General features: G+C 36.9%; 1 protein-coding gene across 8 annotated transcripts in view; it reads right to left on the bottom strand.

Moving 5' to 3' along the window:
- The window catches only part of kst (spectrin beta chain, non-erythrocytic 5 kst), a 77,109-nt gene that overhangs the window by 11,818 nt on the left and 38,189 nt on the right, over positions 1–27,102 (bottom strand). For all 8 annotated transcript variants that reach the window (XM_085200798.1, XM_085200792.1, XM_085200797.1 and 5 more), the window contains exons 24-68: positions 26,914–27,088; positions 26,023–26,135; positions 24,969–25,081; positions 24,564–24,688; positions 24,281–24,426; positions 23,845–23,947; positions 23,324–23,397; positions 23,147–23,240; positions 22,469–22,623; positions 21,960–22,068; positions 21,372–21,562; positions 20,705–20,927; positions 19,857–20,075; positions 19,277–19,452; positions 18,582–18,684; positions 18,066–18,211; positions 17,479–17,713; positions 16,760–16,933; positions 16,130–16,499; positions 15,844–15,932; positions 15,479–15,592; positions 14,960–15,089; positions 14,341–14,541; positions 13,958–14,046; positions 12,801–12,941; positions 12,277–12,410; positions 11,812–11,997; positions 11,437–11,578; positions 10,934–11,038; positions 10,320–10,466; positions 9,941–10,046; positions 9,440–9,615; positions 9,116–9,243; positions 8,810–8,922; positions 8,132–8,205; positions 7,557–7,683; positions 7,118–7,292; positions 6,615–6,716; positions 5,348–5,458; positions 3,605–3,779; positions 3,097–3,276; positions 2,493–2,617; positions 1,892–2,031; positions 1,482–1,630; positions 380–561 (exon numbers count right to left, since the gene is read on the bottom strand). In XM_085200798.1, the coding sequence (XP_085056924.1) occupies positions 380–561; positions 1,482–1,630; positions 1,892–2,031; positions 2,493–2,617; positions 3,097–3,276; positions 3,605–3,779; positions 5,348–5,458; positions 6,615–6,716; positions 7,118–7,292; positions 7,557–7,683; positions 8,132–8,205; positions 8,810–8,922; positions 9,116–9,243; positions 9,440–9,615; positions 9,941–10,046; positions 10,320–10,466; positions 10,934–11,038; positions 11,437–11,578; positions 11,812–11,997; positions 12,277–12,410; positions 12,801–12,941; positions 13,958–14,046; positions 14,341–14,541; positions 14,960–15,089; positions 15,479–15,592; positions 15,844–15,932; positions 16,130–16,499; positions 16,760–16,933; positions 17,479–17,713; positions 18,066–18,211; positions 18,582–18,684; positions 19,277–19,452; positions 19,857–20,075; positions 20,705–20,927; positions 21,372–21,562; positions 21,960–22,068; positions 22,469–22,623; positions 23,147–23,240; positions 23,324–23,397; positions 23,845–23,947; positions 24,281–24,426; positions 24,564–24,688; positions 24,969–25,081; positions 26,023–26,135; positions 26,914–27,088 (6,585 nt within the window). The remainder of the gene's footprint in view (positions 1–379; positions 562–1,481; positions 1,631–1,891; positions 2,032–2,492; positions 2,618–3,096; positions 3,277–3,604; positions 3,780–5,347; positions 5,459–6,614; positions 6,717–7,117; positions 7,293–7,556; positions 7,684–8,131; positions 8,206–8,809; positions 8,923–9,115; positions 9,244–9,439; positions 9,616–9,940; positions 10,047–10,319; positions 10,467–10,933; positions 11,039–11,436; positions 11,579–11,811; positions 11,998–12,276; positions 12,411–12,800; positions 12,942–13,957; positions 14,047–14,340; positions 14,542–14,959; positions 15,090–15,478; positions 15,593–15,843; positions 15,933–16,129; positions 16,500–16,759; positions 16,934–17,478; positions 17,714–18,065; positions 18,212–18,581; positions 18,685–19,276; positions 19,453–19,856; positions 20,076–20,704; positions 20,928–21,371; positions 21,563–21,959; positions 22,069–22,468; positions 22,624–23,146; positions 23,241–23,323; positions 23,398–23,844; positions 23,948–24,280; positions 24,427–24,563; positions 24,689–24,968; positions 25,082–26,022; positions 26,136–26,913; positions 27,089–27,102) is intronic.

The following is a 27,102-nucleotide window of genomic DNA, read 5'->3' as shown; positions in this document are numbered from 1 at the left end:
AAACACAAAATGAGGGTAATAGAAACTTTAAAATGAAGAAAATGAAATGAAATAGTATGACTAAAGAAAAATGATTATTTATTATTATAAATAAATTTTTATATTATTAGAGAATTGTGGGACTTTGTGGGGTCAAATGTTAAATATTATTTTATATTTTATTTTGTTGTTAAAAATGTGGACGTAGTTTAGGATACGTTATAGTAAAGAATTACGCAGTTGTGACTTAATATTTTTTAGTTCGGCAACCTCTTTTAGATTGCTAACGAAGACTAAGACTAAAACTCAAAAGTAAATTAAAATATTTTAACAATAGATAATTTAAAACTGGATAAAAATTCCCTTCCCACTAAATTTATAAAGAAAATAACTAATCTACCTCTCAGCCTCTTGTGTCAGATGCTGGTGCTGTTCCCTGATGGCCTGGAGATCAGCTCTTAGGGCCCGGAGCTGGTGGAGGGCTCTGAGGAGTTGGAGCGCCGCCTCTTTTTCCGCCACCCACGCGAGCGTCTCTTCTGCGGAACGATCGAACTCGTGGACTTGACGGGCTCCGGCTAATGCCTGGGATTGGATGGGAAGGTTATGTGTTAACAAGTCAAAACGCGGCGTTGAGTTGCTGTCCAACAAGCAATGTCTCAAAAAGTGGGGAACGGAGCGTCTTGACACTAAGTTGTGCCCTCTGCTTACCCTACTATCGCAGCATACAGTGTGAAGCTAAAAAAGAGGTTTTGGGTATCATTTTTGGAGGTACTGTTCTGTCTTTAGTCTTAGGACGAAGAATTTGAATTTTGAAGTTTTGCCGCCCAAAATGAAAAATTTCAAAATATATGAAAAGCTGGGAAGTTTGTTTAATTAAAGTTTAATATGAATTTTGATTCGTCAGTAAAACCAAATAAACATTAGGTAACTACAATTCGAGATCCTGCAGTCAAACTCACAAAGAGTTTTGCAGGACACAGTTTAACTTTTTGTATGTATTGTTAAATGGTACTAAAAAAATAAATAAAGAAAAAAAAATACTAAATAATATAATTTCAGTTTCATTTATTCCGCTAATTATTACCCTTACTACGTTTCCGCTATATAGTCTTAATAATTCGAAAGAAACCAGCTGTGAAATACGAATACACGGTTTTAGATAAAATTATATACAGACGGGAGAAATGTATAAAAGTACAGTATTTTTATTCTATATTCTAAGAATCTTAAAAAATGATAAAAAGACGTGGAAAAAGATGGCAAAAGAAGACGTCACTCAACAAATATATTTTACGTGTAGTATAAAATAATGGAAATCCTGCTATGCTACTTCCTACTATCCTATCCTGTTAATATTATAAATATGAAAGTTTGTGAGGATACAACAAACATCCGTTTGTTCTACTTTCAGTAACATATCATATACATCAGAATAGCAAAAAGGCTACAATTTATGTAAACATTTTGTATTATTTGGCTATAATATTCGTCATTCCACTTACTTCTTGTCTAGCAATCGCTAGTTCTTTCAGATCGTCCCATAGTCCTCGGATGTCTTCTATCTTCTGTTTCACTCTTTCACCTTCTGGGGTGTTCTCTTCTAACAACGTCATGCCGGCCTCGCATACTGCTTCTATGCGACCTTCGTTGGCTGTTAGCAGAAAAAAATCCTTAATAGTACTTTTTATTAAGATTAGAAGATTTAATTTCCGTAATTTAAGAAAATTAAATAGAGAGGCGAACGGAGTCTCGTAACACTCAATTTTTCATTTGTCTACTCTAATTATATACCAAAATGGTGCATTTGAATAATTAAAGATATTTCCACTTATTTTGCTCCTAATGTTGAGAGCTAAAGGCAAAAAAATTTTTTTTTCTAACATAAACCCGTTATCCATTACTCGTTACTTACCATTTAACTGAGTAAGGAAATAGTCGAAGGATTGCTGCAGTGTCTCAACGTGTTCCACATCCAGGCCATACTCTTCACTGGCGGCGATGGTCATCTGTTCACTGATCCATTCTTGCACTTCTGAACATGAGTGGACAAAGCTAGACGACAAAACAAGTATTTATTCGGTAATGTCGGTGGCAATTTACTTGGCAAAAAATTGTAGTGAACGCGACAGTGGGTTCGATTCCCACTCCGAGAATCATATAATTTTAATTTATTTTACTCGCTCAAATAAGACAAAGCGCGGCGTTAAGTTCCGCCACTCAACACGAAATATCTCGAAAGTTCTGTGGAAAGTGTGGAACGTCTCGTGTGGAGTGTCTTAACACAAGGTTCCCACTGCCTACCCTACTATATGCGGGATACAGCGTGGAGCTAAAAAAAAATAATATCATCATATCAATTATCATCGAGCAAAGTCGGTACGGTATATTAGTTATAAAGTTATATTTATTACCTTGTCTTATTTCACTACGCCCTTCACTGCGGCCTTAATGTGCTATGGGGTTTATTTCAATCAACAAATATCCCAAACAAAAGAAATAAAAAAACTACAAACTTAAAGTATTTCAAGCTCTGCTGCAGCCGCTGCTGTCGTTTGGCTGACAGCAGTTTGGTCTCCTCGTAGCTGGCTGTCAGGTCCTCGAACTGCTGGTGAATCTGCTGGTCACCGTGGGCTCGCTCCTAGGTAAAACGAAAAGTATAAAATTTCTTCCTTTTTTTAAGCAAAATTGTATGACTTCTTCTTCTTATATGACTTGATTAACCTTTCTTAAATACGCCGTATCATTAATTTTTACTTGTTGAATATCACAAAATATTTAAAAAAATATTCAAATACCAAAACATATTTCTTCCATACACTCTGGTTAAACAGAGCGGGGCGTTGGTTTCCGCCACTTAAAACAAAAAAATGGACAAAATATGAAGAATCGTGTGACTTAACATAAATATCGGCATACTTTATCATATGTACGAGTATGTAAAAAAAACTAAAAAACCATACATACGCAAGTAATATATGTAGTAAGGTTTTGGAGTCGTGATTTTAGCTTATTTCCTGAGCACGAGTGAAAAATGTTTGTTTGTTTGTGTAAAAGTTTAGAAACAATTTCATGGCGGCCACGACTCATCGACTGTACTTTAGATAAAGTCAAACCAACCTGCACACTCTTCTCTAACTTGACAATAGTAGTACTAAAACTAGCTAACTCCCGCTGCTGCGCCTCCAAACGTCGTGTGAGGGCCAAAGCAGAATCCTCGTCGCGGGCAGCTTCTGCTCCTGAGAGGAGGGCTGTACGGGAGGTTAACCAGTCCTGGGCTTCACGGATTTCTGATGATATCTGGTGGTTGAAAGGAAATATTAGTGATATTATCCTTCGTCCTCTCTTCCATTGTTACTTCTAGGAAGATGGGAGAAACTTAGACAAAGTAGTGTTAGTGGCTTGTGGGTGGTTTCGTCATTCGGTGAAAGTCAAGTGTAGTTTACAAAACTGAAAAAAATACATAAATAAAAATTCTAACATATTTTTATCTATTGCAATTTAAAATATAAAATGCCAATCAGTATTTAATAAATAAAACTTTACTACAACAAAGAGAGATATAAACGCACGCTAAAATCACACGTTATCAACAAAATTCCTAGTTTTAACACACAGGGGGGCCTACCTGCAACAGATCAGCCCTCTCTTTCAAGCCAGCTACCCGGGCAGCAGCACGCTCGAGGAGGTCTTTGAGCGCGGTTCGCAGTGCACGCGCACGTGCCTCTAGTTGCGCTCCTGCGAAGTGGCCTCGGCGGGCGAGGGTGGCTGCGCGCGAGCATACTGTTTGGATTGTTGCTTCTCTGTTGGGATGATGAAAAATGTTATATTAAAAGACTTGTTTAAAAGTACGAATTAAGAGTAACCAGAAATATTTTTTTCGGTGTTATAAAAAGCTAGAAAAAAGAAAGAGTAAGGCAAATGACGGACGTTGAAACTGCCCGACTAGTCTACTATAGCTTTTTTCATAGTATTTTATCTTATGGAATGCTGCTATAGGGCAGTGATCAGATATAAATTCAATATGTATTTTCCAAAAAAAGAACCGTGAGATATATTTATAACCTAAGAGCGCGAGATTCTCTGCGAGATGTTTTCAAAAATTCAGGTATTATTAGTTGCTTCATAATTTGTATATAATATAGAATAGAATGTTTTAATATTCTGTTTGTCCGACAAAATATACAATGTCATAGTAAAAATATATGTATGTGATAGACATACGATAGGGACGAGAAAAAAGATAAGATTGTTACGCCAAGTTTTCGTCTCCAAAATTGATAAATTTTTTATGGGTCTATAATATACGTGTATATAATAAAATTCCGTAGTGTGTTCTAATTTAGCCACTACCAAAATTAACATTTCTGTAAAAAAAATGATGTCAAGTAAGACACTTATTACACTGTTCAGGAATATTTAGAGGATAAACATGTATGGAAGTAATGTCTATTGAATGTCATGCAGGATGTCATGTTTATATGTTCATTCGACGACTCAAAAGTGCTAATAGCCTATTTGAATAAAGAATATTTTGAATTTGAATTTTAAGAAGCTAAAAACCTCGAGATTGAATTATCTCAAATAAGTGATAAAGCTATGCAAATAAAGACACAAAATATGTTGCATAAATAGGTTTTATATGCTACTTAGTTATTACTACTTCCATAAGCAATTGTTAGTAATGGTACTATAATCAGAAAAATACATTATTTTTTTATTGAAAGTTTTCCTTTTTTTAAATAATAATATTTATTCAATTAAGATTTGGTAATAACAATAACTTAAATCGGTAATAACTTCATTAGTATAAAACTGTGTTGCAGTTATTAAACAAAAATATCAATGCAGTTCTTATCGCGCAAATTATTTTGTATATTTAAGCTCCATGTTATAATTTTAAAAAATCATACCAAACGAATATATTAATAAATTCAAATTCAAAATATTCTTTATTCAAATAAACTTATAATAAGCACTTTTGAATTGTCCAATGAACATATGAACAAAAAGCTACCACCGGTTCGGAAGGCAGTTCTGCTGAGAAGAGCCGGCAAGAAACTCACATATAAAATTACATGTTTGGAAAATTTATATTTATTTATTAATAGTTGAACAGATGAAAGACGGGGGGTCGCGAAATTAGTTGTGCACCTAATAATTTATTTTTTTTAAGTTTGGAAATACAGCATTGTAATACATTTGGTGACAAACATATGAACTAAATAATAAATATAGCTAATGAAGATTTCGTAAAAACTGGAACAAGGAATTTAATGAACTCAGTACTAAAACAAAATCTTAAATAATAAAAGAAAAGACAAGACATATAATAAGCAAATAATACGCTCGGATATACATTAATTCTTACCTAGCAATAATCTCAGCTTCCAACGCTTGGTATTTCTTCAGTAACGCCTGTGTCTCCGCCAGTGACTCTCCCAGCTCCTCCGATCGTAGTGTCGCCTCACGTTCTGCCAACCTAACAGAAATAATGGAAACGTTTGTATTTAGTTTTTTTTTATATATAAGTGTTTTATTCTCCTCCTCCAGTGTTTTATCCTCTTAATGTGTCGGAATCAGCTATTTTCTTAGGTGTTACTATAGATTCCAAACTCCAGTGGAACGCTCATCTGGAAGCACTTGCAGATAAACTCAGCTCTGCCGCGTTCGCAATTAAGAAAGTAAGACAAATGACGGACGTTGAAACTGCCCGACTAGTCTACTTTAGCTACTTTCATAGTATTTTATCTTATGGAATGCTGCTATGGGGCAGTGCTTCAGATATCAATTCAATATTTATTCTCCAAAAAAGAGAAGTGAGATATATTAATAATCTAAGAGCTCGAGATTCTCTGCGAGATGTTTTCAAAGATGCAGGTATTATTACAGTTGCTTCCCAATTTATATACTATAATATTCTCTTTGTCCGACAAAATATACATTGTCATAGAAAAAATAGCGACAGTCATACGATAGAAACGAGAAATAAAGATAAGATTGTTACTCCTAGTTTTCGCCTCCAAAAAGTTAATAAATCTTTTATGGGGCTGAGTATACGTGTATATAATAAAATTCCGCAGTGTATTCTTAGTTTGCCACTACCAAAATTTAAAATATCTGTAAAAAATATTCTAACAAGTAAAGCTTATTACACTGTTCAAGAATATTTAGAGGATAAACATGTATGGAATTAATGTCTATTGAATGTCGGGCAGGACAGCTGCCAGCTAATGTAATAGTAAAATATACCATTGACTTTGAAAAGAGCAACTGTTGAGTTTCTTGCCGGCTCTTCTCAGCAGAACTGCCTTCCGAACCGGTTGTAGCTTTTTGTTGACATGTACATTCGACGATTCAAAAGTGCTTTTATAGTTTATTTGAATAAATAATATTTTGAATTTGAATTTGAATTTTGAATTATTAAATAAACAAGATAAGAAATTTTAATCATTAAATAAGATGTTAAAAAAATGTTACGTTAAAGCTATGAATAGTTAATTTATAGAGAAAGACTATATTATATCCCGTTAATCATTTCAATGTTATTATACACACATTTCTCCAGTCAGTCACCTTAAATTTTATATATATATATATATATATATATATATATATATATAAATCAATAGCATTACCAGCTAAATTCCTCGTCCGCGTCTCTCTCCCAACGGTGTAAGAGCGCCGCGTCCTCTAAGTTGTCGCGTCGGATCTGTATCGGTTCTTGTAGCTGACGATACCTGTGGAAAATAAATATTTGATTAATAAATAGTGGGTACGATTTCCACTCGGGGAAATGCAATATTTAATATTTTCATTTCCTCGCTGTGATAACGAGGCATAAGCGTAGGGTTGAGTTTCAACACTCAAAACGCAATGCAACATTAAAGTTGGAATCTAATATATTTACTAAAAAAGGATAATTAATTAAATTTTAAATATTATTGTTATTACAATATCTCTCCCTTGTCCGCTATTTTGAATCCATCTAGATAGACGCTTAAAATGTATACATTAAAAGCTAAAAATCAAAGAAAACTCTTATATTTAAAAATCCAGGCAATAGCTCAAAATCCATCTTTAAACACCTCCTAAAAAAATCTAGAACTAAAAATTTAAAAAAAACTAAAGGAAATCTCACCGTTTAACAGCCTCTTCAGCCTTGCCCATAATTTCATCCGCCATGAAGTGACCAGCTTTCGCTAGGTGTTCGGCAGTGTCCGCCAGCTGCGTGGCCGCGTCCGCCTTGCTCGTCACGGACGCCTCGAGGCGCGCATGTCGCTTGAGGAGTGCTTGGACTGAAGATAGGTCCTTGCCTGGAGGGGAAAGGGCATAATAAAAGAAAATAGTCGTTTTTAAAACTATTATTTATACACTAATGAAAGAAAAATATTTTAGAAAAAATTGGAACTACGTACACAGTAACCTTCATTTCCTTTACTATTATTGCCACAAAATAAATATTTATATTAGACCATACTAAAAGTAATCGTTAGAGTAGTAAAAATAAAAGATTAAAAAAATAAAACAAATAAAATAACTAAATATGCTAACAATATGATAAAAATAACATATCTCACCATGATCTTCGCTCAACAAAGTGGCCTCCACATCATCTAACCAAACTGTGAAGTCATCTAAGCCTCGCAAATATACACGCGCCTGGTACGCCTCTTGTAGTCTTTCACGGCGGAGTTTAGCTGCAGACTGGAAAGAAATAAGAAAATTATAGTTTAAACTAGGACTACAAATGTGCGACACAGGACGGTTGCGGGTTATGGTAATTCTCATTTGGTGGAAAACGCGGCGTTGAGTTCCGCCATTCTACACGCAATGCCTCAAGAATTTGGCGAAAGGTATCTTAACACTAGGTTCCCGGGTTCCCTCTGGACTACTGCTTCGTGCGGAATACAGCGTGAAACTAAATAAAAACAATAAATCATTTCATAGGATACATTTTATCAATTTTTGACAATTTTCTGTCCACCCAACACTCAACAATGGATTAAAATTAGTTCAATTAAATAAAACAAAAAAAAATTGAATATAAAAATTCATCATTCACTTGACATTTGAACGCATAGCATTGTTGCCAAATGACGAAACAGTAAAAGTATATATGACAAAATAAAATGAAAAAGATCGCTAATCTCACCATGAGGTCTCTCCACAGATTCTCCAAGTCCTCGACGTGTCTCGCTATTTCCTGCGACGCGTAGTGTTTCGCCTCTGTACAGACAAAAAAAATGTTGTGTTGATCAAATTATTACATAATTATATAAAACATATATTCCCAACAATTAATTATTATTATTTTTATGTGTTTTTCATTTTTAAATAGATAGAAAAGCTTAATTTTCTTCTTTCTCTCTCCCTCTCTCTTTGTATGCATAAGAGACACTGTTGACTGTAAATGCAACGGTTATAAGTTCAATGATTATTTGGAGAAATTAAAATTATTCTCATTTACCCGCTATGTTACGACGAACCGACACTCAACATGTAGAATATGCAAGCATAGTAAAAAGTAAAAACAGTACTGTCTTAACTCTAGGTTCTATAACTAACTAAACCAAAAATTGCAATATTTAGAAGACAAAATGAAAGACATATATTAAATTCCACATACTGCAGACAGAGTGGACCTAGTATTAAAGTACTCCGTACCCGATGCACCACCAAATTTTACACTCATTTCGTGTTTAGTGGAGGAACGGATCATATTTTATCTACCAGAACAAGTAAATAAAAAAATATAATCATTCCCCTGAGAGGGCATCGAACCCACATTCATCTAATCTACAGTAATTAACTAAATATAAAGTTGTCTTACCGATAAGATCCTCTCCTGTGGCCGCGACGTCGTCTATACGTTTCTTATTCGCGGCGAGTTCGGACTCAAATGCCGCGTGCTTTTGTATTTTACTTTGTAGATTTGATAGTTCTCTGTTTTATGGAAAACGTCAAAGATAATTAAAGAAAAAAATGTTTTTGTTTATTTAATATTATCAGTTAGGGGGCGTAGTAAATTGACTATTAAACAAAAATATATATTTTCTAAAAACATATAAAATATATATTTTTCTTGAAAAAAGTTGTATGATAATTGAAAACAAATAAAAAATAATATAAGTTTCACCTATAATTAGTGTCAGTAGCGATTTGCATCTTGAGTTCTATCCACTCCCGCTCGTGTGTGAGGTCTCTCAAGAACTGGTGGAGTTGCTTGGATTGTTCTAGACGAATGCCACGTTGGAGACAGCGCTCCTGAAACCCAATAAAAACATTAAAATATTATTCCAAAAATTTCAGAACATGAACACACAGCCGTATGTCCTGTAATATTTAAGTTACAAATTGGGTGGTGAAGAGCGAGGAAATTAAAATAATTCATTCTCCAGAGTAGAGATCGTACCACAATCAGACTGTCTTTCTCTGCGCTTCCACGATTGTTCTAAATTACCTTCAGCATGTCAGCCCTGCCCCTGGCCGCAGTGACTCGTCTCTCTATGTACGCGGTGTGGTAGTGTCCCCCGCGCACTGCACTCTCTGCGAACTGTTGCAGCTCGACCACCCTGCCAAGCTGTGATTCCAGGAGCTTACTGAACTCTATGTGTTTGCGGATTAGTGTTTCTACGGCTGCAGGTGGTGAGAAAAATGTTAATGATTATAAGTAAATTGTATTTTGAAATATTTCTGATATGTCAATTAAAATTAAGCACAAATTATATATTTTTTTTATCCTTACTTGCCTTACACACACTTGCCACAGATTTTTGGACAAATCCACCTCGTATGGTGCATATAGTTAGCAATTTTCCTTTAAAGTACTAAATTAAAAAAGCAGTTTGAAAATTATGTTTGTTCAAAACACAAAAATTGTATAATTTGGTCCAAATCTTAATTATTTGAAATTTGGTTTATGCCATAAAACCATTTAACTAATTGTATTTATTAATCTTACCATCCAAATTTTCTCCTAAATCGTCATTATTGAGGAATGCCTCTTTAGCCGCGAGCCAGTCCTCTACTTGTCTCGCTTGTTCCTTTAGTAACTGTAGTTCATGTGCCTGAATAATAAAATAATAATGAAAAATTATTAATTACCAAGATATGTACTGTAAAGATAATCTCCATCTCCAACACACTGCACATTTTTTGAGATATTGCGTGTTCAGAGGCGGAAGTTAACGCCGCATTTGGCTACCTCAACGGGAAAATACTATTTAAATGTAATAAATCTCCCAAGTGACGTTTGCAGTTGCAGGTTTGTATCCTATTGCTCATATTATTTAGTTTATTAATTATTAAAAATTAACATAATATATCAATATGTTAAATACCTGTGTAAGATACTGTTTCCTCTGTAACCACGCCTGGTCCAGGGTGGTGGATAGTTTATCCACTCTCTTCACTTTCTCCGGGTGTTGGGCTTGGTCCGCTTCCTTTTGTAGGGAGGCTATTGCTTTTTGACGTCCGTCGATCTCCGCCTTTTGAATTTTATAAAATGATTATTGTAATCTTATAGCTTAGAGATAAAATAATATATAACACTATTATATACATTCCCTTCATGGATTTTGGACGCAATTCTTCATTTTATTTAAATACATTTTTAACAACATAAATAAATATCGTACATTAAGATTGTAATTCAATTCTTATGACAATAACGACACGTGGTTTTCAAATATATTTTTTTACCTTAATAATTCAATGAATTTTGATAAATAAATAGAAATCCTTTTTTCATTGTTCATAATAAAATATTGAGTTTATAACACACAAACTATTAAAAAAATGAAAGAAAACGCTAAATATCATAGATTATCCAGTTACTTTTTTTTCCAAATCTGTCAATTGCTCAATTCAATTCAAAGTGAAATAGTTTATCCATCAAATTTATTAACAAGCAACCATAAAAACCCACAAATTTCTCCCCTGAAATATAACGTACCTTTCTCTCATGATGCTGCTCCAACTGCGCTACAGCGTCAGTTACACTCTCTGGCTCAGCACCGTCCATGCGTTTTACTGCTTCTGATACCCAAAGTTCTAATTCCTGAGAAAAATATATTAAAAAATAAATAAAAAAGTATAGAGGTAGAAATCAGTTAGTTTCTTAAAGAAATATTTCAAATTAGCACGAAACAATGAGCTCTGTACAATTATATTTCATTTTAATAACAAACTAAGACCTGTTTTCACGAATGGGCAGAAGCGTTCAACTGTAAGAGCGACAGGTTGTGGGTTCGATTGCTACTCGAGAAAACGGTATATTTTATATTTTCATTTCTTCGCTTCGGTAACAAGCCCCCAGAATTCAGCGAAAAGTGGAGAACGAGAATGACTTAATGGAACCGGAGTGTCTTAACACTAGGTTTCCAAGTTCCCTCTACCTACTCTGCTATCTGCGGGATAAAGTGAGGTTAAAAAAATATGACGACACACTAAACTCACCTTCAAGCTTTCCTCAAACCGGTGACCCGCTATGGCGTCGTCCAACGTGGTTGAGCGCTGCGTGGACAGCTGCTGAAGACGCGACCAGGCCGACTCCAGAGCGTGGAGGCGGGAGGAGATCTGCTCTGAGTGCTCTGGGTGACTAGAGAAATCAAAATATTCGTTATTATATTTGGCCTTCATAAGAAATTTTACAACATCAAGTCATATTGGTAGAACTCAAAATGTGTCTATGATATACTTTATGTATATTCGTACACAGGTACGTATGCTAGTCCGTAAATGTGTCTAATGTCTATGGCCTTGTGAATTGTGTGTGTGTATTTCTGGGCGCGCGTGTGTGCATATATTTTAAAATACCATATTATAACATACCTCTTAGCCAAAGCCCCTCCTTCACCTTTCAAAACCTTCATCCTATCAGCGATCGCGGAAGCCTCAGCAGCTCTAGCAACATGACGTCTCCTCAACTCATGTGCGGCTTCTAGGTCTCTACCACCCTCGGCGCTTGCAAACTGAGCGGCCTTTTGTGATATACGCTCTGATGTTTCTTCTACGTCCCTGGGAGTTGAAAATTTGGAGTTTTTATAGTATGTACTAGCAACCGCCAGCGGCTTCGCCCGCTTGAACTACACGATTATTTATTCAATATACTAAACTATTTAACTTTGGTACCATATTAGCGTAATTCTTATAAGCGTATAAATTTTAATGGGTAAAAAAATGCGACCTACTCAATCAGAGACTCTATCAAATATTTATCTAAAAATATTTATGAACCAAGAGCGGATGGTGAGAGAAGCAGGGAGAGACCTCGGGTAACCTTCGAGTAATAAATACCTATAGAAGGAGTGTAACTGTAGGGCTGCGGTCAACCGTTCTCTATAGTGCTGTAGGGCTCCGCTGAGGGCCCTCCACTTGTTTAGGAAAGCGTCTCGCCGGGCAGCCGCTGACATGGCCTCTCCTGTGGGACCCTAAAAAGAATATGAGGTTATTTTGAGGATTTTTCTTTACTGGATTACATCACATTTTTGTATTTTTAATTTTGTAGCATATGAATTTCTTATTTTATTTGGATTTTTTATTTATATTTATATTATTAGTTCTTAAAATAAAGCGGAGAACGGAGTATCTTAGCATTATGTTCTTCATGCTCAAGATAACTATAAAAATATTTCCCATAATTTCATTTATATAATGCACAACTGTACCCAGCACCGTATTACAATGCTGTAAAATGATAGCTTGATTATAGAAATTACCAATATATTTTTTAAAAGAAGTGGATAAAATTGTTCAAAGTACTACATGTTCGTTCAAGACGTTTCTTTTTTTTTTCAACATATTAGTATAATATTAATTACCTGTTGCAATAGCTTATCAGCCAGCGCCTGTATGGTCCTCACATGTTTATCATCGACTTTCATATCGCTGTCTAAATCATCCAATTTGCGGAGCAACGCCGTGCAATGTTCGTAGTCGCGTCCGGTGTCGTTCGCTTGGACCTGTTGGGAAGTTACCCATGGACTTTAGTGTGGAATATAGCTATGGTTTTATGGTGTAGATAAGATAAGTAAAATAATAAAATACTCGACTTCTGAGGTTCTACAAAGCCATTTTAAAATTTATGAAAAAATAATTTAGTGGAAAGATACCAAAATTTACGGACAAAAGTGAATCAAATAAATAGTGTCTCGTCTGTATGAAATCGCATGGGAACTTCAGGGTGAGCTGAAGTGTTAACACTATACGATAAAATAATCAGCATGTTATATAATTACATTAATGGTAACCATACAATTAGTCATTATGTTACTAAATACAAAAAATACAGATTTGAATCCAATAACGTTAATATATATTTTTTTAAATATATCTTCTATTAATTAAACTTGTCCAATGTAGTGAATGCGTTTATAAACTCATTGTTCATACATTTGCTTATTCAATACAGTACCTCGTCCATAAATATAGTAGTATCGACAAGTTATAGCAGCTCAGAAGTTAAGTCTTCTAAACGTTTACGCATTGTTCACTCTCATTCGGGAAGAAAATAATCAAAAGTAAGAAAAGGTCCTAAAATCAAATCTGCGCAGACATCTATCTATCCATACCTATATTATAAATTCGAAAGTAACTCTGTCTGTCTGTCTTTAACGCAATCAGGGCCAAACCGCTAATTTAATTGTGATAAAATACTCATATAGAGATACTTGAGGGTTTAGGGATGAACATAGGATACTTTTTTTTTCTCATATTTGTAATATTATCAATATATACCAATATATTAAAATACTTATTAATTTGACATGCAATTTATTTTGCCATATCAATAACAACCGTCGCTATGCGACAGTTGCTAAGCAACGATTTGCAAAGAATGTTGTTGTTAGAAAACGTCACCCAAAATGAGCTTGCTTAACGCATCTCTCTATTGAACTGAAAATAATTTCATAAATATATTTCATAAATATTCGTATAGTTCAAGCGGGTCCACTAGTATAATATATAAGAGACTCACCATCATTTCCTTGTCTCTGATCCAGGCTTCAATTTTATCCAAATGCTGGTTGAACTCCAGTATGTCTTGAGCTTCTTCTAGACCACGACCTAAAATTATAATTTAGTACATTTTATAATAGCTTTAAGTATTAATGGTCAAATGGAAATCACTAACACCACGGGTTGTGGGTTCGATACCCACTCGGGGGAATGAGATATTTAATATTTTCATTTCTCCGCTCTAAGTGCGGCGTTCAGTTCTGCCACTCAACATGAAACGCCGACCCGCAAAGTCAAGAATTCAACTGAGTGTCTAAACACAACATTCCCAAGTTTCCCCTACCGATCCTGTTATGTATGGGATACAGAATGAAACTATGTTTATTTCTTTATTCCATTCACCTCTCTGTTCTGTAGCGGTCTCCAGCGTGTCCCACTCCTGACGTAGTTCCCGGAGCTCCCCTTCCACTTGGGGGTCTGGAATGAGCTGCTCCGCTAGGTGCTGGATCTCCTGGAGACGAGCCTTGTTGGCTACGAGTTCTGCCGTGAAGGCCTGGTGCTTCTGAAGCTTCTTAATTTTGTCTTCGAGACTGGTTACTTCACCTAGAATAAAGGAGAGAATAATCAGAAAAGTAAAAATTACAGCAGACAATATAATTTGCAGGTGCTTGTATTACACAGAGACAAATATAACATTGTCGGTTGCCGGTTCTTCTCACGTCTGAGGCATTAACTTACGTGAACTGGCGGTAAATTATGTGACGTCCAAAATTGAACTCTATACCTTGTTATTTTATATAAAAAAATATTTGACTCTAACTTTGTCTTTAACTAAAAGACAAATAGGTAAAAGCAATATGGTTTCATCTGACAACACTACAAAATTAGTGATAGCCAGGTATACAGTAATGTGCAGGTGTAAATTGCAAGTGTGAGAGAGACAACATACCGGCAACTATGCTAAACTGTGCTAGACAAGAACAGATATACCATTTATACCTCAAGTGTGAAAGAGACATACCGTGATGTTCAGGCAGTTGTGCTAATTTGTCGGCCACCCATCCTCTCGCTTCTGCGGCGTCGCGACCGAATTGAGCTCTTATTAGAGCGCGGCTTAGAGCTCTGCGGCGGGCGGCGGCCGACTCGTATAACTAGAGAGTAGGGAGTTTCAATTTTATTTAGGTTATTTTCAATATAGTTTGTTTCTTTTTTATCAAAAAAAAAAGAATTACAAATATTGTGTTTAATAGACTTTCAACATAATTTAGTAATCAGATTTTCGAACGAGTTTAAAAATATAATTTCTCTTATCGTCATTTAGATGATTTATAGATCAGATAAAAACACAAAAATAATGAAAATCTTCTTTTAACTCCTTTTATGTACATGAGATTTTCATATCTCAATATTATAAATTATCATTTCCTTTAATACATTATTGGTGTTTAGTTGTGTGTGTGGTGAAGTTAAATTCTGATTCTGAATCTGATTTTGAAAATTAGATGATTAAAAAGATATATATTTTATATCAGATTGTAACCTTCTTCCTCCTTTCATTAATATTAAGCAGTTCATCGGCAATCCGTTGACTTTCCACGTGGTTCTGTTGCAATAGCTTGTCGCCATGATTGTTGAGTGTTGTCAGTTTCTCATCCTAGTAGATAAAATTAGTTTTTTAGGCAACAAGTTACATTTTTTATCTTGTCTAAATAATAATACTTGATAAAACTATCCACCACCAAAATAATTCTAAGCATGAGTTTCTGAGATTAGTGAGTTCAATCAAACAAACTCATCAGCTTTATAATATTAGTATACTGATAATATTTTCAATTCATTTAGATTTTCTTATATAAAATATATTTATCACTGTTCAGTATAGTACATAGTACATAATTATATTACCTGTGTCGCGAGTAACTTCTCGAAGGCTTCATGTTTCTTTAGCTGATTATCTACTTCCTCTACGCTCCATGTTGGGGAAATTTCAGTGCCTAGATAAAAATAACAAAAGTGGAGTTTCTTAAAACATATTGAATTTTTAAGTTGATACTATACAGTACACAGTGGGTAAAATTAGATTCAAACGTCATCAAAATTTTGATTCAAGAAATTATATATTTTCTTTAAAAAAATATATATTTCAATTACATATTATTTTTTACAATATTCTTTAATAAAATAAACTTACTCAACGCAGCCTCCTGTGCTGCACACAGCTCATGCAATAGTGCTGCGTCTCTTAAGAAGCAGTGCCAATCGATCAACTGGTCTAACGCCACCTGCCTGGCCGCCCAGGCACCTTGCAACCTTGCCCGTTCCTCCAGCAAGGCATTACACTTGGCCTCAACTTGTTCAGACATGTCAGGATCTTGTGTCAGAACACGTCCAGCTTCAAGAGCCGCTCGGAAGCTGTCATCTCTTGCGTCTATTTCAGCTTTTAGGGCTTCGTGATGGGCACGTTGGGCCTGGGCTGCGGCGGCGGAGCGCGCACCGCCAGCTGCTCCAGCTCGAGACATCTCAGTGCGTAGAGCTGATGACCAGGATGTTAGGTCTCGGACCTGTTGAGGTGATGTAACATTGGTTAAGATGTTTTGGATTTTTTTATATTGTTTATCTTATAAATATAATCTGTATGTACGTTCGTCATTTTTTTCCTTCTAAATGGATGGACGGATTTGCATAAAATATTGTAAGTATTTCAATGAGTTTTTGAATGGATACTTAATACTTGGATAAACATGCACTTCCTTCGGGGCAGAATAACGTCAGCCAGAGACGACCGCTGTCTTCCTAGAGGACCAAGAGTCATAGCACTGACCTGAGTGAGGAACTGGTGCATCTTGACGTGTTGGTGCAGCAGGTTCTTTCTGTGGTCGGCGGCTGCGCGCAGCGACCGCCACGCGTCGGACAGCGCGCGCTGGCGGTGCGCGATCTGCTGCTCGTTGCCACCCGGGCACAGCCGCTGGAGGCGACCGCCCTCCTCTTGGAGCACCTGGAGATACATAGGTGTATAAGTAAAAATAGCCGTGGAATGTCACCGATGATGACGTAAAGTATAAATCAACGTGGAGAAAAACAAAAAAATATTTTTTTTTTTCATTAAAATCATATATCCACATTTGCATGCATGCATATTTGCGCATTTGTCACCAGATCATTGCGAACAGTATCATGATCTCTTAAGTTCATACTGCCGTTAAGGGGAAAAGGCGTCAACCGATTTTTTTTTAAAACCAAAAATTGGGAAACAATTTATAGTTGTATCATGGTGTCTCAAAATCTGGACTGGACAAAGCCTCAACTAAGTTTTTTTTATAATTTAGTCCCTCGAGCCATATCTGCATCGGAGCATCTATGGACTAAATCATATTGGGTTTTATCATGACCTCTTTATGTCCAGTTAGCCTAAACGACAGCTTCTTAACGCTAAGTAGTCTTTAAGGCCCCTCACTACCACACTTAGTAAGTAACATTTATTATACGGAAAAAATCGTATACATACTGAAAAAAAAACAAAAGTGGTTCCTCGAGCCATACCTGCATTTGCGCATCAATCGCCGCCAAATCATTCTCTGCAGTATCGTGGTCTCTCAACAGCGCAGTGGCAGCGCGGAGGTCGCGCGGCGCGGGCGGCGGCCGCAGGAGCGCGCGCCTGTCAGCCGCGCGCGCTAGCAGCTCGTGCGCGTCGCGGTGAAAACGGTGTATCTCACCCGCTGCGTGGAGACGCGCGTTGCGGGATTGGATCTGTTCGACTAGGCGTTGCCAAGACTCTCTGAAAAAAAGTATCGATTGAATTTTCACTGTAACAATGTTGGAAACCGTGCAAACATTAGCAGTCTTTTGGCCACTGCGTCATCCGTTGTTTTTGAAGTACGATGGCATTCTTATACATTAGGTTTTATGTTTTAAGAAAAATGATTAAGGCATTACGTAAATTAAGACGTACATATTATGTATGTCAAGATATTTTATTTATAAATAACTAGTAATATGTCGAAAAAACACTAGTCATAAATAAAATTAATATAAGAAATATCTGTTGATTTTTTTATATTCTCCTCCTTATTAGTTAATAAGGAAATCTTTAAAAGGTTTTTTTTTTAAATCTTATACAATTTACTTACCCCAAAGTCTCCTGTCTCTTCTCAATGTCGGCTATGTAAGGACTCTCCGAAGCCAATAGTTTTTTCGCTAATTCTTCGCACTGATTGAATCTCTCCGCTCCACTCTCTACTCTATGACGGAGCTCGTCGAATTTAGATCTTAAGATCTGACAAAAAAAAAACGATATCGTAGCGCACAGTTGGGGAATGTTTATGCATTGCATAGTTGTAGATTCTATTCAATGAGGGTACTTTTTATAATTGAAGGATGTTTTTTACTTTTATGATATATTCCGTGTAAAACAGGTTAGGGTGCCATAAGTTATGACGCTCCGTTCCCCACGCACTGCCGAATTTTTGACATATTGTGTTGTTGAGTAGCGGAACTGAACTGCGCTTAACTCCCCAATGAGAACAAAACCGACAAACAAACTATTGCATTAATGATCAGACTGTTTCTTACATCACAATTTTAAAAATCAAAAGTTTTTTCTTTTTTTTCCAAAGAAAAAAAAACACGTTTTCCTGCATATTTACCAACAAGTGTTCATAATCCTGTCCATAGTCTTCGCTAGAGGCGGCCGCGTACTGCTCCTGGATCCAGCTCTCTAACTCAGCGCTCTCCGCCAGGTATTCGTGTCTATGGAGACAAAAGAGAGTTTTATAAATATAGCATCGAATATACTTTATTGCACTCATAAAATAAATATATAGAAAGAAGAACATAAATAAAACTGAAAGAAAAACACAAATGCAAAGCCGTTCTTATTGCTTTAAGAAATCTCTACCAGACAACCTTTGAAACATTACGGATAAATTGTAATGAGGAGAGGGGGGACAATGTCTCAGTGCAAATTTTATGAGATTATATTTATAACAAAAAGCATTTGAAAACCAGATAATGGATCAGTGATTGGGGTACTAATTTAGTAAACAGTTTATATATTTAATTCAATTTATGAATACAGGAAGAATTTGCAAATTTATTTTCCGTTTTCTGTTTGTCTTCGAGTCTATATTTGGTATGTGTCACTTTCACATTTAATAATACTAACATTGGACGCCGGGTTAATAAAGGTGTGGGGAGTAAGGGAGTATGTTAGTAAAGGTTGAGGACATACAATATGGGATAAGACAAATATTGCCAAGTACCCACTTGGGGTTTTGGGGTTTTGGGGTTAATTTGTATGGCGACAAATTGCATATTGGAGTATCATGTAGTAGTTACTTACCTACAAACACTTTCAACCAGCGCAGCCTGTCGTAAGGCAGCTCGTCGCTGTAGCCTGGCCAAACTGGCCGCGAGCTGCGCGTGGCGAGTCCGGAGTTCGGGGTCGGCCTGAGCGGCCGCCGCATGACCCATCTCGCTGATGATTGCAGAGTACGTGTCCAGTTCCAGCTCTACTGCCTGTGGAGCAAACATACGATATTTTACATTTTTGTAAACCAATATTTCTAAACTAAAATTAGAGTTTCCAACACTGTACATGCGGTCAGAGTTAGCGTGCATTCGTAGAATATGTCATGTGTCATACACAATTCTTTAGTTATTTACATTTGGACATAGATTTCATAAGGCAGCATAGTTAACAAAATATAAATTATAACATTTTTAGTTATATTGTAATTTTCAGTGACAGAGAAAATAAGAAATATTTTAATACAAAATTTCAATTAACTTAAATTTAGCAATTTTTTGTTTAGTACACAAATTTTATAAATATTCTTAAATTTTCTTAATACTTATACATTCATGAAAAATCTAAATAAACTCTAAAAACCTTCACTCCTTATAAGACTTAGAAAACCCACCTTATGTCTCGTAAGAAGTTGTGTAGCCCTATGTCTATCATTGCCGACATCAGCGGACGACAACGCCGCATCCTTATCAGCCAACCACGAGTCCACCTCCAGGGCGTCGTGAAGGAACTGCTGGGCTTTGAGGGCTTCTTCTAAGCGAGCAGCTCGCCCCTCTGCTGCTTGGGAGACCGAGGAATATTCTTCTTCTAACTCCTTGCATAGTTCTTTTATCTGTGGGAAATAGGTACTTTATATTAAAAAAAAAAAAATTACTACGTAATTTAAATTGACAAGCGCGAGTCGGGGTCGCCCACCGAGGGTTCGAGTCTCGAGCTTTCTCTGAAATTCAAGCTTAGCTTAGCCAGAGCCTTTGCGTCTGATATCTCATTTGAACTAGATAGAGGCTTTACTATATATATTTACTATATACCCAATTTATTCCTCCTTTTAAGGCAATTATTTTTAGCTAGCTTTTTAGGTGCCAAATTTTATAATTCTAGATCCATATGTACCCTATTAATTTTGATTACCTTTATAGTGTCGAAAAACGCGTATTTTTTGCGATATTAACAGCCATATATTTATTTTAATAAATGTAGAAATAATTTTTTTTCAGGAAATCATGAGACCGTAGATATAAGTATATGGTTTTAATTTCAACTCGATATCCCCTAGCATTTCGGAGATAAAGGCTCTTGACAGACAGACAGGAAAGTAATAAAAAGCAGTCAGGAAAAAAGGAACCCTTATAAAGACATTATAAGGGTTCCTTTTTTCCTTAAAAGTTACGGCATAATAAAAATATTGTTTTCACATTTAAAAACCAAGAGCATCGTATATCCTCGTCACGCCACACTCACCCTCTGCGCCTGTGGGTGCCCGGCCTGCACGTGTCGGCCGCGCTCCAGCACGCGCTCCACATGCTCCGCGCGCCCGCACAGCTCGGCGCGCAGCTTGGCGTGCCGCTTCTGTGCAGCCTGTGCTGCGTGCAAGTCTACGGGCAGCGCAGAGGAACGAGCTGCCGCAGCGCGCTCCGACACCCAGTCCAGCTCCGATGATACTTCTGTTGCGAATTTGTGTACTCTGTGGCATATGTAATAGTAAGTATGAAGATTTGTGCACTTTGTGTCATTTGATATAGAAAGTATGTAGTTTTGTGTACTTTATGGCAAATGACATAGTAAGTATGAAGTAACTATCGTGTATAACGTTATTTTTACTGGGCAAGTATAACAGTGATATTTAAGGTAAGCATTACCCACATTTACCCATAACACCACTATTATTTTCAGTCGGTACCGTCAGCGGCTCTATGCTTGCTAGTACAGAATCATCCCTGAGAAAGGCCACCTTGCACTCAATCATTTTTATTATATTTAGTCAGCCTTGTTGTCATAACTATTATTAGTAAATTGCAATACTAGGTAATAAATCAACAGCAAAACAATATTATTTTCTTTGAACGAAAGGAATACCTTAGTTGGTATTTTTATGATATTAAAGAAAACAATTAAAAGGCACACTCACTGCAAGCTCGCTTCCAAAGCAGCGCGGCGTTCAACCGCGCGAGGGCGGAGCCTCTTCGCTTGTTCCAATAACGCGGCACAATCCCGCTCAATAGCCGCGGAATCGAAGTGTCCATCTGATACCAGGTCGCCACCTTGAGCTGCGAGTATTGACGCTCTTTGCTCACATTGGTTGAGTTCTTGTTCTAGAGCCTGGAGAAATGATAGTAGTTTTTTTGCTTACCGTTGTATCGTGCACCTAGCATAATAGGCAAAGCGACTCTAGTGTTAAGACACTCGGTTCTCCACTTTCCGCCAAATTCTAGAGGCATAGCGTGTTTAATGGCGGTACTCAATGCCGCGTTTTGTTAATTAAAATAGGGAGCAAATGAAAATATTAAATATTTCATTTCCCAACAAATATCTTGAAAATCACGACATCTTCACAGAATTTTTGATTTATATGTGATTTATTTCAACAGGGATTAGGGAAGTATACATTTTATTAAAAATAATTTGCTAGTTTTTGAGATATGTGTATCCATCTATTTCTGTAGGGGACATATAAAAATATGATATTGTTATAATTCATTTATTTTAGTTAGCTTACTTGATGCTGTATCAGCAGTCGCTTACAGGAGCGTAAGTCAGCTCCGAGCTCCTGGCTGCTCAGCGCACGGTCTAACTCCGCCAACCGAGCTTTTGCATCTTCAATAGCTCTGATTTTGAAAAAAAAAGGTACACTGAAGTTTTTATGCTGTGTAAAGAATTTAATAAAATGCTTACCAGATCTTAGATAACAAATAAATTAAAGTGATTAAGCAGCTTGTTTGCAAAGCACCAACGGAGGTATGTAAATTACTCTCTCAATCTCACTCCTTTAAAGGTTATTTAAACGTATGTATACTAAGTTTTCAGTATAAATTAAAGATGGTTGCTTTTTACATAAACAAAACATTTTGTAAGGACTTCTTCAATATCCCCTTTACGTAATTAATTGGCGTAATTCTCAATAATTTACTATTCCTAGCATATTTTTATTGTTCCAACAAATTTTCCAATATCTCTATATTTTTCACAACAATAAAATGCCAGATATTCCCAGCCCTAACTTCTCACCGTCTATGCTGTCTCTGCTGCGAGGCCTGTCGCAGTTTCCCTCCTTTGTCCCGCGACGCTGTGACCAGCTCTGCCCAGGAATGCTGCAGGTTCTGCAGACGTGAGGAAACTTCTGCCTCACGAGCCGCGTCGGATTTCTGCAAGGATTGACCGATCTGGAAAGAAAAGAGTTACTTTAGTTGCTTTTTTTAGTTCACGCTGTATCCCGCATATTGTAAGGTACACAAAAGGATGGACTTAGTGCGGAGACACTCTTGGCCAATTTTGAAGATTGCGTGTTAAGTGACGTTGTGTGAACTCAACACCACGCTTTGTTACTAGAGTTAGGAAACGAAAATAATTCATTTCCGGAATGTGTATCGAACCAACAATAGTCGTGCCTACAGTCAAACGCAGTGCCGCTGCGCCACGATTAAGTTGTATAATTGCAAGTATATTTTTAAAGATGTTTTAAATAATTCCTTTTAATAAAATTATTGTTTATTTAGAAGGCAAAATAGTAATAGTGAAATGTAAGTGCTCAGAAGTCATCAACACATCTTTACTTTGTTCATATCAAAAGTCATTTGTTTATCTATTTTAATCGTCTTCAACAGTGTACGACCTGACAAGTAGAATTTTCACAAATACACAAGGGTCTGAAATATAAATAAAATATAAAAAATTTAGAATACATACACTTTCAACATTCCTAAGTTGTTTCTCGTTGGCCTGTAGCTCTCTTTCAAATGCTTCATGTTTTTGTAGTTTGCGTTCCAAATTCGCCAAATCCCTGGAAATATTACAAAAAGATCACACATTTGAACGCATATTATCGTTGCTTAACCAAGAGAAATATTTCAAACCATGTTATACCTGTAACTCTGATCTTTAGCTGTCCTGGTCTTGTCTTGTATCCATGTTTGCAATTCTTCAGATGCAGCGACAAACTAAAATAAAAAATATTATTAAATATATTATACTTTGCTAGAGTAAGAGGAAGGAGCTCAGTGTTAAGACACTCCCGCATTCAATCGAACTCAACAATGCGCTTTGCCTTAGCAGAGCGAAGAAATAAAAACAATTAATTCTCTCGACTGGGAATCAAAGCCGCAACCATCGTATTTGCAATCAGACATCTATTATTCATCCACTGCGAAACAAAGATATCTATATTCTATTCAACCTCTTATATAATTTATGACAAAATATATTCTCCTAGAAAATATTGCTTGCAATCTATCCAAGCTTGAAATCCTACACCAAAATTCAAAACAGTAAATGCTAATATAAATTAAGGTCCGTATTTATAAACCGCTTTCAGGTCTGAGACTAGAGTGCCTGAGACCTTGAAAGCTGTTTAAAAATACGGACCAAAAAAACGAATAATTCGTCACCTGTTGATGCGCCAAGCTACCTAACAGCGCGCGGCGCCGCTCGCCTGCCACGTGCCGCACGTTGTCCCTCCTCTGCAACACCGCGGTGCGCCGCGCTGCGATACTGGACGAGTAGAATTAATACTATTAATTATTTAACATCTATATAATATATAGGCCGTCGTTGCACTGGGGCACAAGGATTTGACTGTAACGCGACCATTGTGAGTTCGATCCCCACTCGAGGGAATAAATAATTTTTTATTATTATTTTGATTTTTGACAAAAAAAAAACTAAAATTCGACGCCGGGTTTTTGCCTTGGTGCGAATAAGCGAAGAGATTAAAATATTAGGAAATAACCCACAACCGTCGCATTACTGTCACACCCTTGTGCCACTGCGCCACGACGGCCTCTACTTTTAATAATATATACATTTATATTTTAATACACGTACTGTTCCTTCGCATAATGAGGAGGCTCCATCCTGGCCAGTGTATCAGCTCTCTGCGCGAAGGCGGAGAGGCGGTCGTCCTGGGCTGCCAAACGAGCCTCTAGCTCCTCGTGACGCTTGAGGAGAGCTTCAGCCTCGTCGACTGACGACTGGAAGAGATGGAGATATTTAATTCAAAATTTAATAAAAAATTATATTAAATAAAATAAAATAAAACAATAACCGTAAAAGAACAACAACATTCAACTTCAAAAAAGGCCTTTAATTACACTTTTTTTTTACTTACCCCACAATGTTTATAATCTAAGAAGGCCTCATGAGCACCAGACGACGCGTCGATTTGATCAGCCTCGCGGTTGAAGCTCTGGAGCTGGAGCACTTGGCGGAGGTACTGTTCTTTGGCCTGCCATTCTATTAAGTAAAATAATATTTGTACACATATGCATGTTAGAGGATAATAAATAAATTAACTTTTATTGACTGTTAGGACGTTTCTCATGGGTCTTACTGGGCAGTTCGCCGGCGGTAAAATATGACAACGAGGCGTTGCTGAAGTTAGATTTTCCAAACTTCTACGCATTGTTCACTCGCGTTCGGGAAGTAAAAAATGATAAAGTAAAAATATAAATTAATATAAGCCTAAGCGGGCAACGCCACGGGTAGGTTGCCAGTAAAACGATATAGTACATACCTTTCATAAGTGCCGTCTTCTCAGTGGTCAGCATGGCAGTAGTGTCCGCTACGTCGGTGAGTGCAGGGTTACTGGCCACTAACTGTTTGCCCAGACCTATTACTTCTTTGAATCTGAAAATGTTTTTTTGTGTTTGTTTGTTTAGTTTCATGCCGTATTTTGCTTATATCAGGGTAAACAGATATAACCCGAGAACCTATTGTTAAGACACTCTCTTCCTATTAAGACACTTCTGTTCCCCACTTTCACGAGGTATTCCGTGTTGAGTGGTAGAACTCGTCGCTGCGCTTTGCCTTGTTACAAGAGCGAGGAAAGGAAATGTAAATGTAAAATTTTTCATTTCCCAGAATGAGAATCGAACCTACAAGCTTCACGTTTACAGTTTCACGTTTCTGCCCCTACGCCACGACGGCTTCTAATGCTCCTGTAAAATATTATTTAATTTACTTAAAGTAACCATAGGAATCTTGAGGTAAAATTTTAAAGGTGTCTGTGTGTACTTTTTCCAGTTTCCCGCTTTTCCCGCTTGCGACACAGTAGACATCGAGAATTTAGTGTTAAAACTCCATCTTACACACTTTCCGCTCAATTTTGAAGACATAAGAATGGCGGAACGTTTATTATACCGGGAAAGTGTAAAAAATGCCTCTATCACGGGAATCGAACTCACAATCATTACATTTACAGTCAAGATCGCATTGTGCATAAATACCCACAAATTGCATTTTTTTAAGTTAGGTCACTTTCAGTATGGAAGTAAGCTAACAATAATAGTACTTTTAAATAGTACAAACCGTCGTGGCGCAGGGCGGTGCACAAGGTGGCGTACGAATGTAAACACGACGGTTATGTGTTCGTTTTCCTCTCGGGGAAATGAATTATTTAATACTTCCATTTCCTCGCCTTGGGTGACAAAACAATGCGCGGCGTTAAGACCCACTCCCCTGCCTATCCTGCCATAGACGGGACATAGCATAGAACCCGAGAAGAAACGATAATTGAGCTAAATGAGAAATATATAACACTATGTTTTCTCCGCTCTCTGTAAACTTACTCGTCTTCATGAGCTTTGATGTCATCTTGTAGTTCTTGGTGTTGCTTGAGCAGGCCTTCGGCGGTTGCAACATCTTTTGCGCACACTTCTTGGCCTACTTGCTCTCGTACTTTCTGTTTGTAGAATAAAATAAATAATGTTTAAAATATTTTTTATAAGAAATCGTCACAATTATATATAAATATAAATGCCAAATTGAGTAAACAATACTTTCCTGTCAATATATAATTGGGAGGCCGTCGTGGCGCAGCGGCACAATGGTTTGAATGTAACGCGACGGTTGTGGGTTCGATCCTCACTCGAGGAAGTGAAATATTTATTTACGTTTATATTTCCATTTCTTCGCTCTGGTGTCGAAGCAAAGCACGGCGTCGATTTCTGCCACTCAACGCGCAATGCCTCCGAAATTCGTGAGACAGTGGGGAACGGAGTGTCTTAACACTAGGTTCTCCCTACCTACCCTGCTGTGTGCGGGATATAGCGTGAAACTGAAAAGAAAATAATTGGCAAAATCTCAACTCCGAAATTATTAACACCGATTAGATAAGGTAAATTATTTTCAATCAACATTGGCTAACCAATATATTCATTTCTAATCAATATTGGAACGGAAATAATTTATAAGATGTTTACAATTATCATTTTTAACGTTAAAACACTAGCTGATTTTCATGCCGTACCAAATACGCGTGCGTGTGTTTATGTATACATATAGTCCGACAAGTATACTTCATAAAGTATTTATAGAGCTATGCGAGTATGTCTGAATGATCCCGTTGATCTCATGTGTATACATTTCTGTGACACAAACACATATTCCCAGTGTTTGCGTGCGTTTATATGTGAGTATGGCTGTATGGCTGTGTATATGTGTATGTGTTACATCCCAACCTGTATCCAATGATGCAGCTGTCCAGCTCCGTTGGCGAACACCTGGTGTCCCACCGCGCTCTCGAGGCGCGCTCGCCTGTCCGCCGCCTGCGCCTCGCAGCGCACCCACGCGGTCTCCAGCTGCTTCTGACGACGCTCCACGTTCGCTGTCTCAGTGGGGTATTGGGATTTAACGCTATGAAGAAAAGA

Source organism: Heliconius melpomene, chromosome 17 (genome assembly GCF_056956725.1).
Source record: "Heliconius melpomene rosina isolate 202511_hmr_F chromosome 17, ASM5695672v1, whole genome shotgun sequence".
NCBI classification, from domain to species: domain Eukaryota; kingdom Metazoa; phylum Arthropoda; class Insecta; order Lepidoptera; family Nymphalidae; genus Heliconius; species Heliconius melpomene.
The sequence above is the reverse complement of the archived record's forward strand: the minus strand, read 5'-3'. Positions and strand labels throughout refer to the sequence as shown.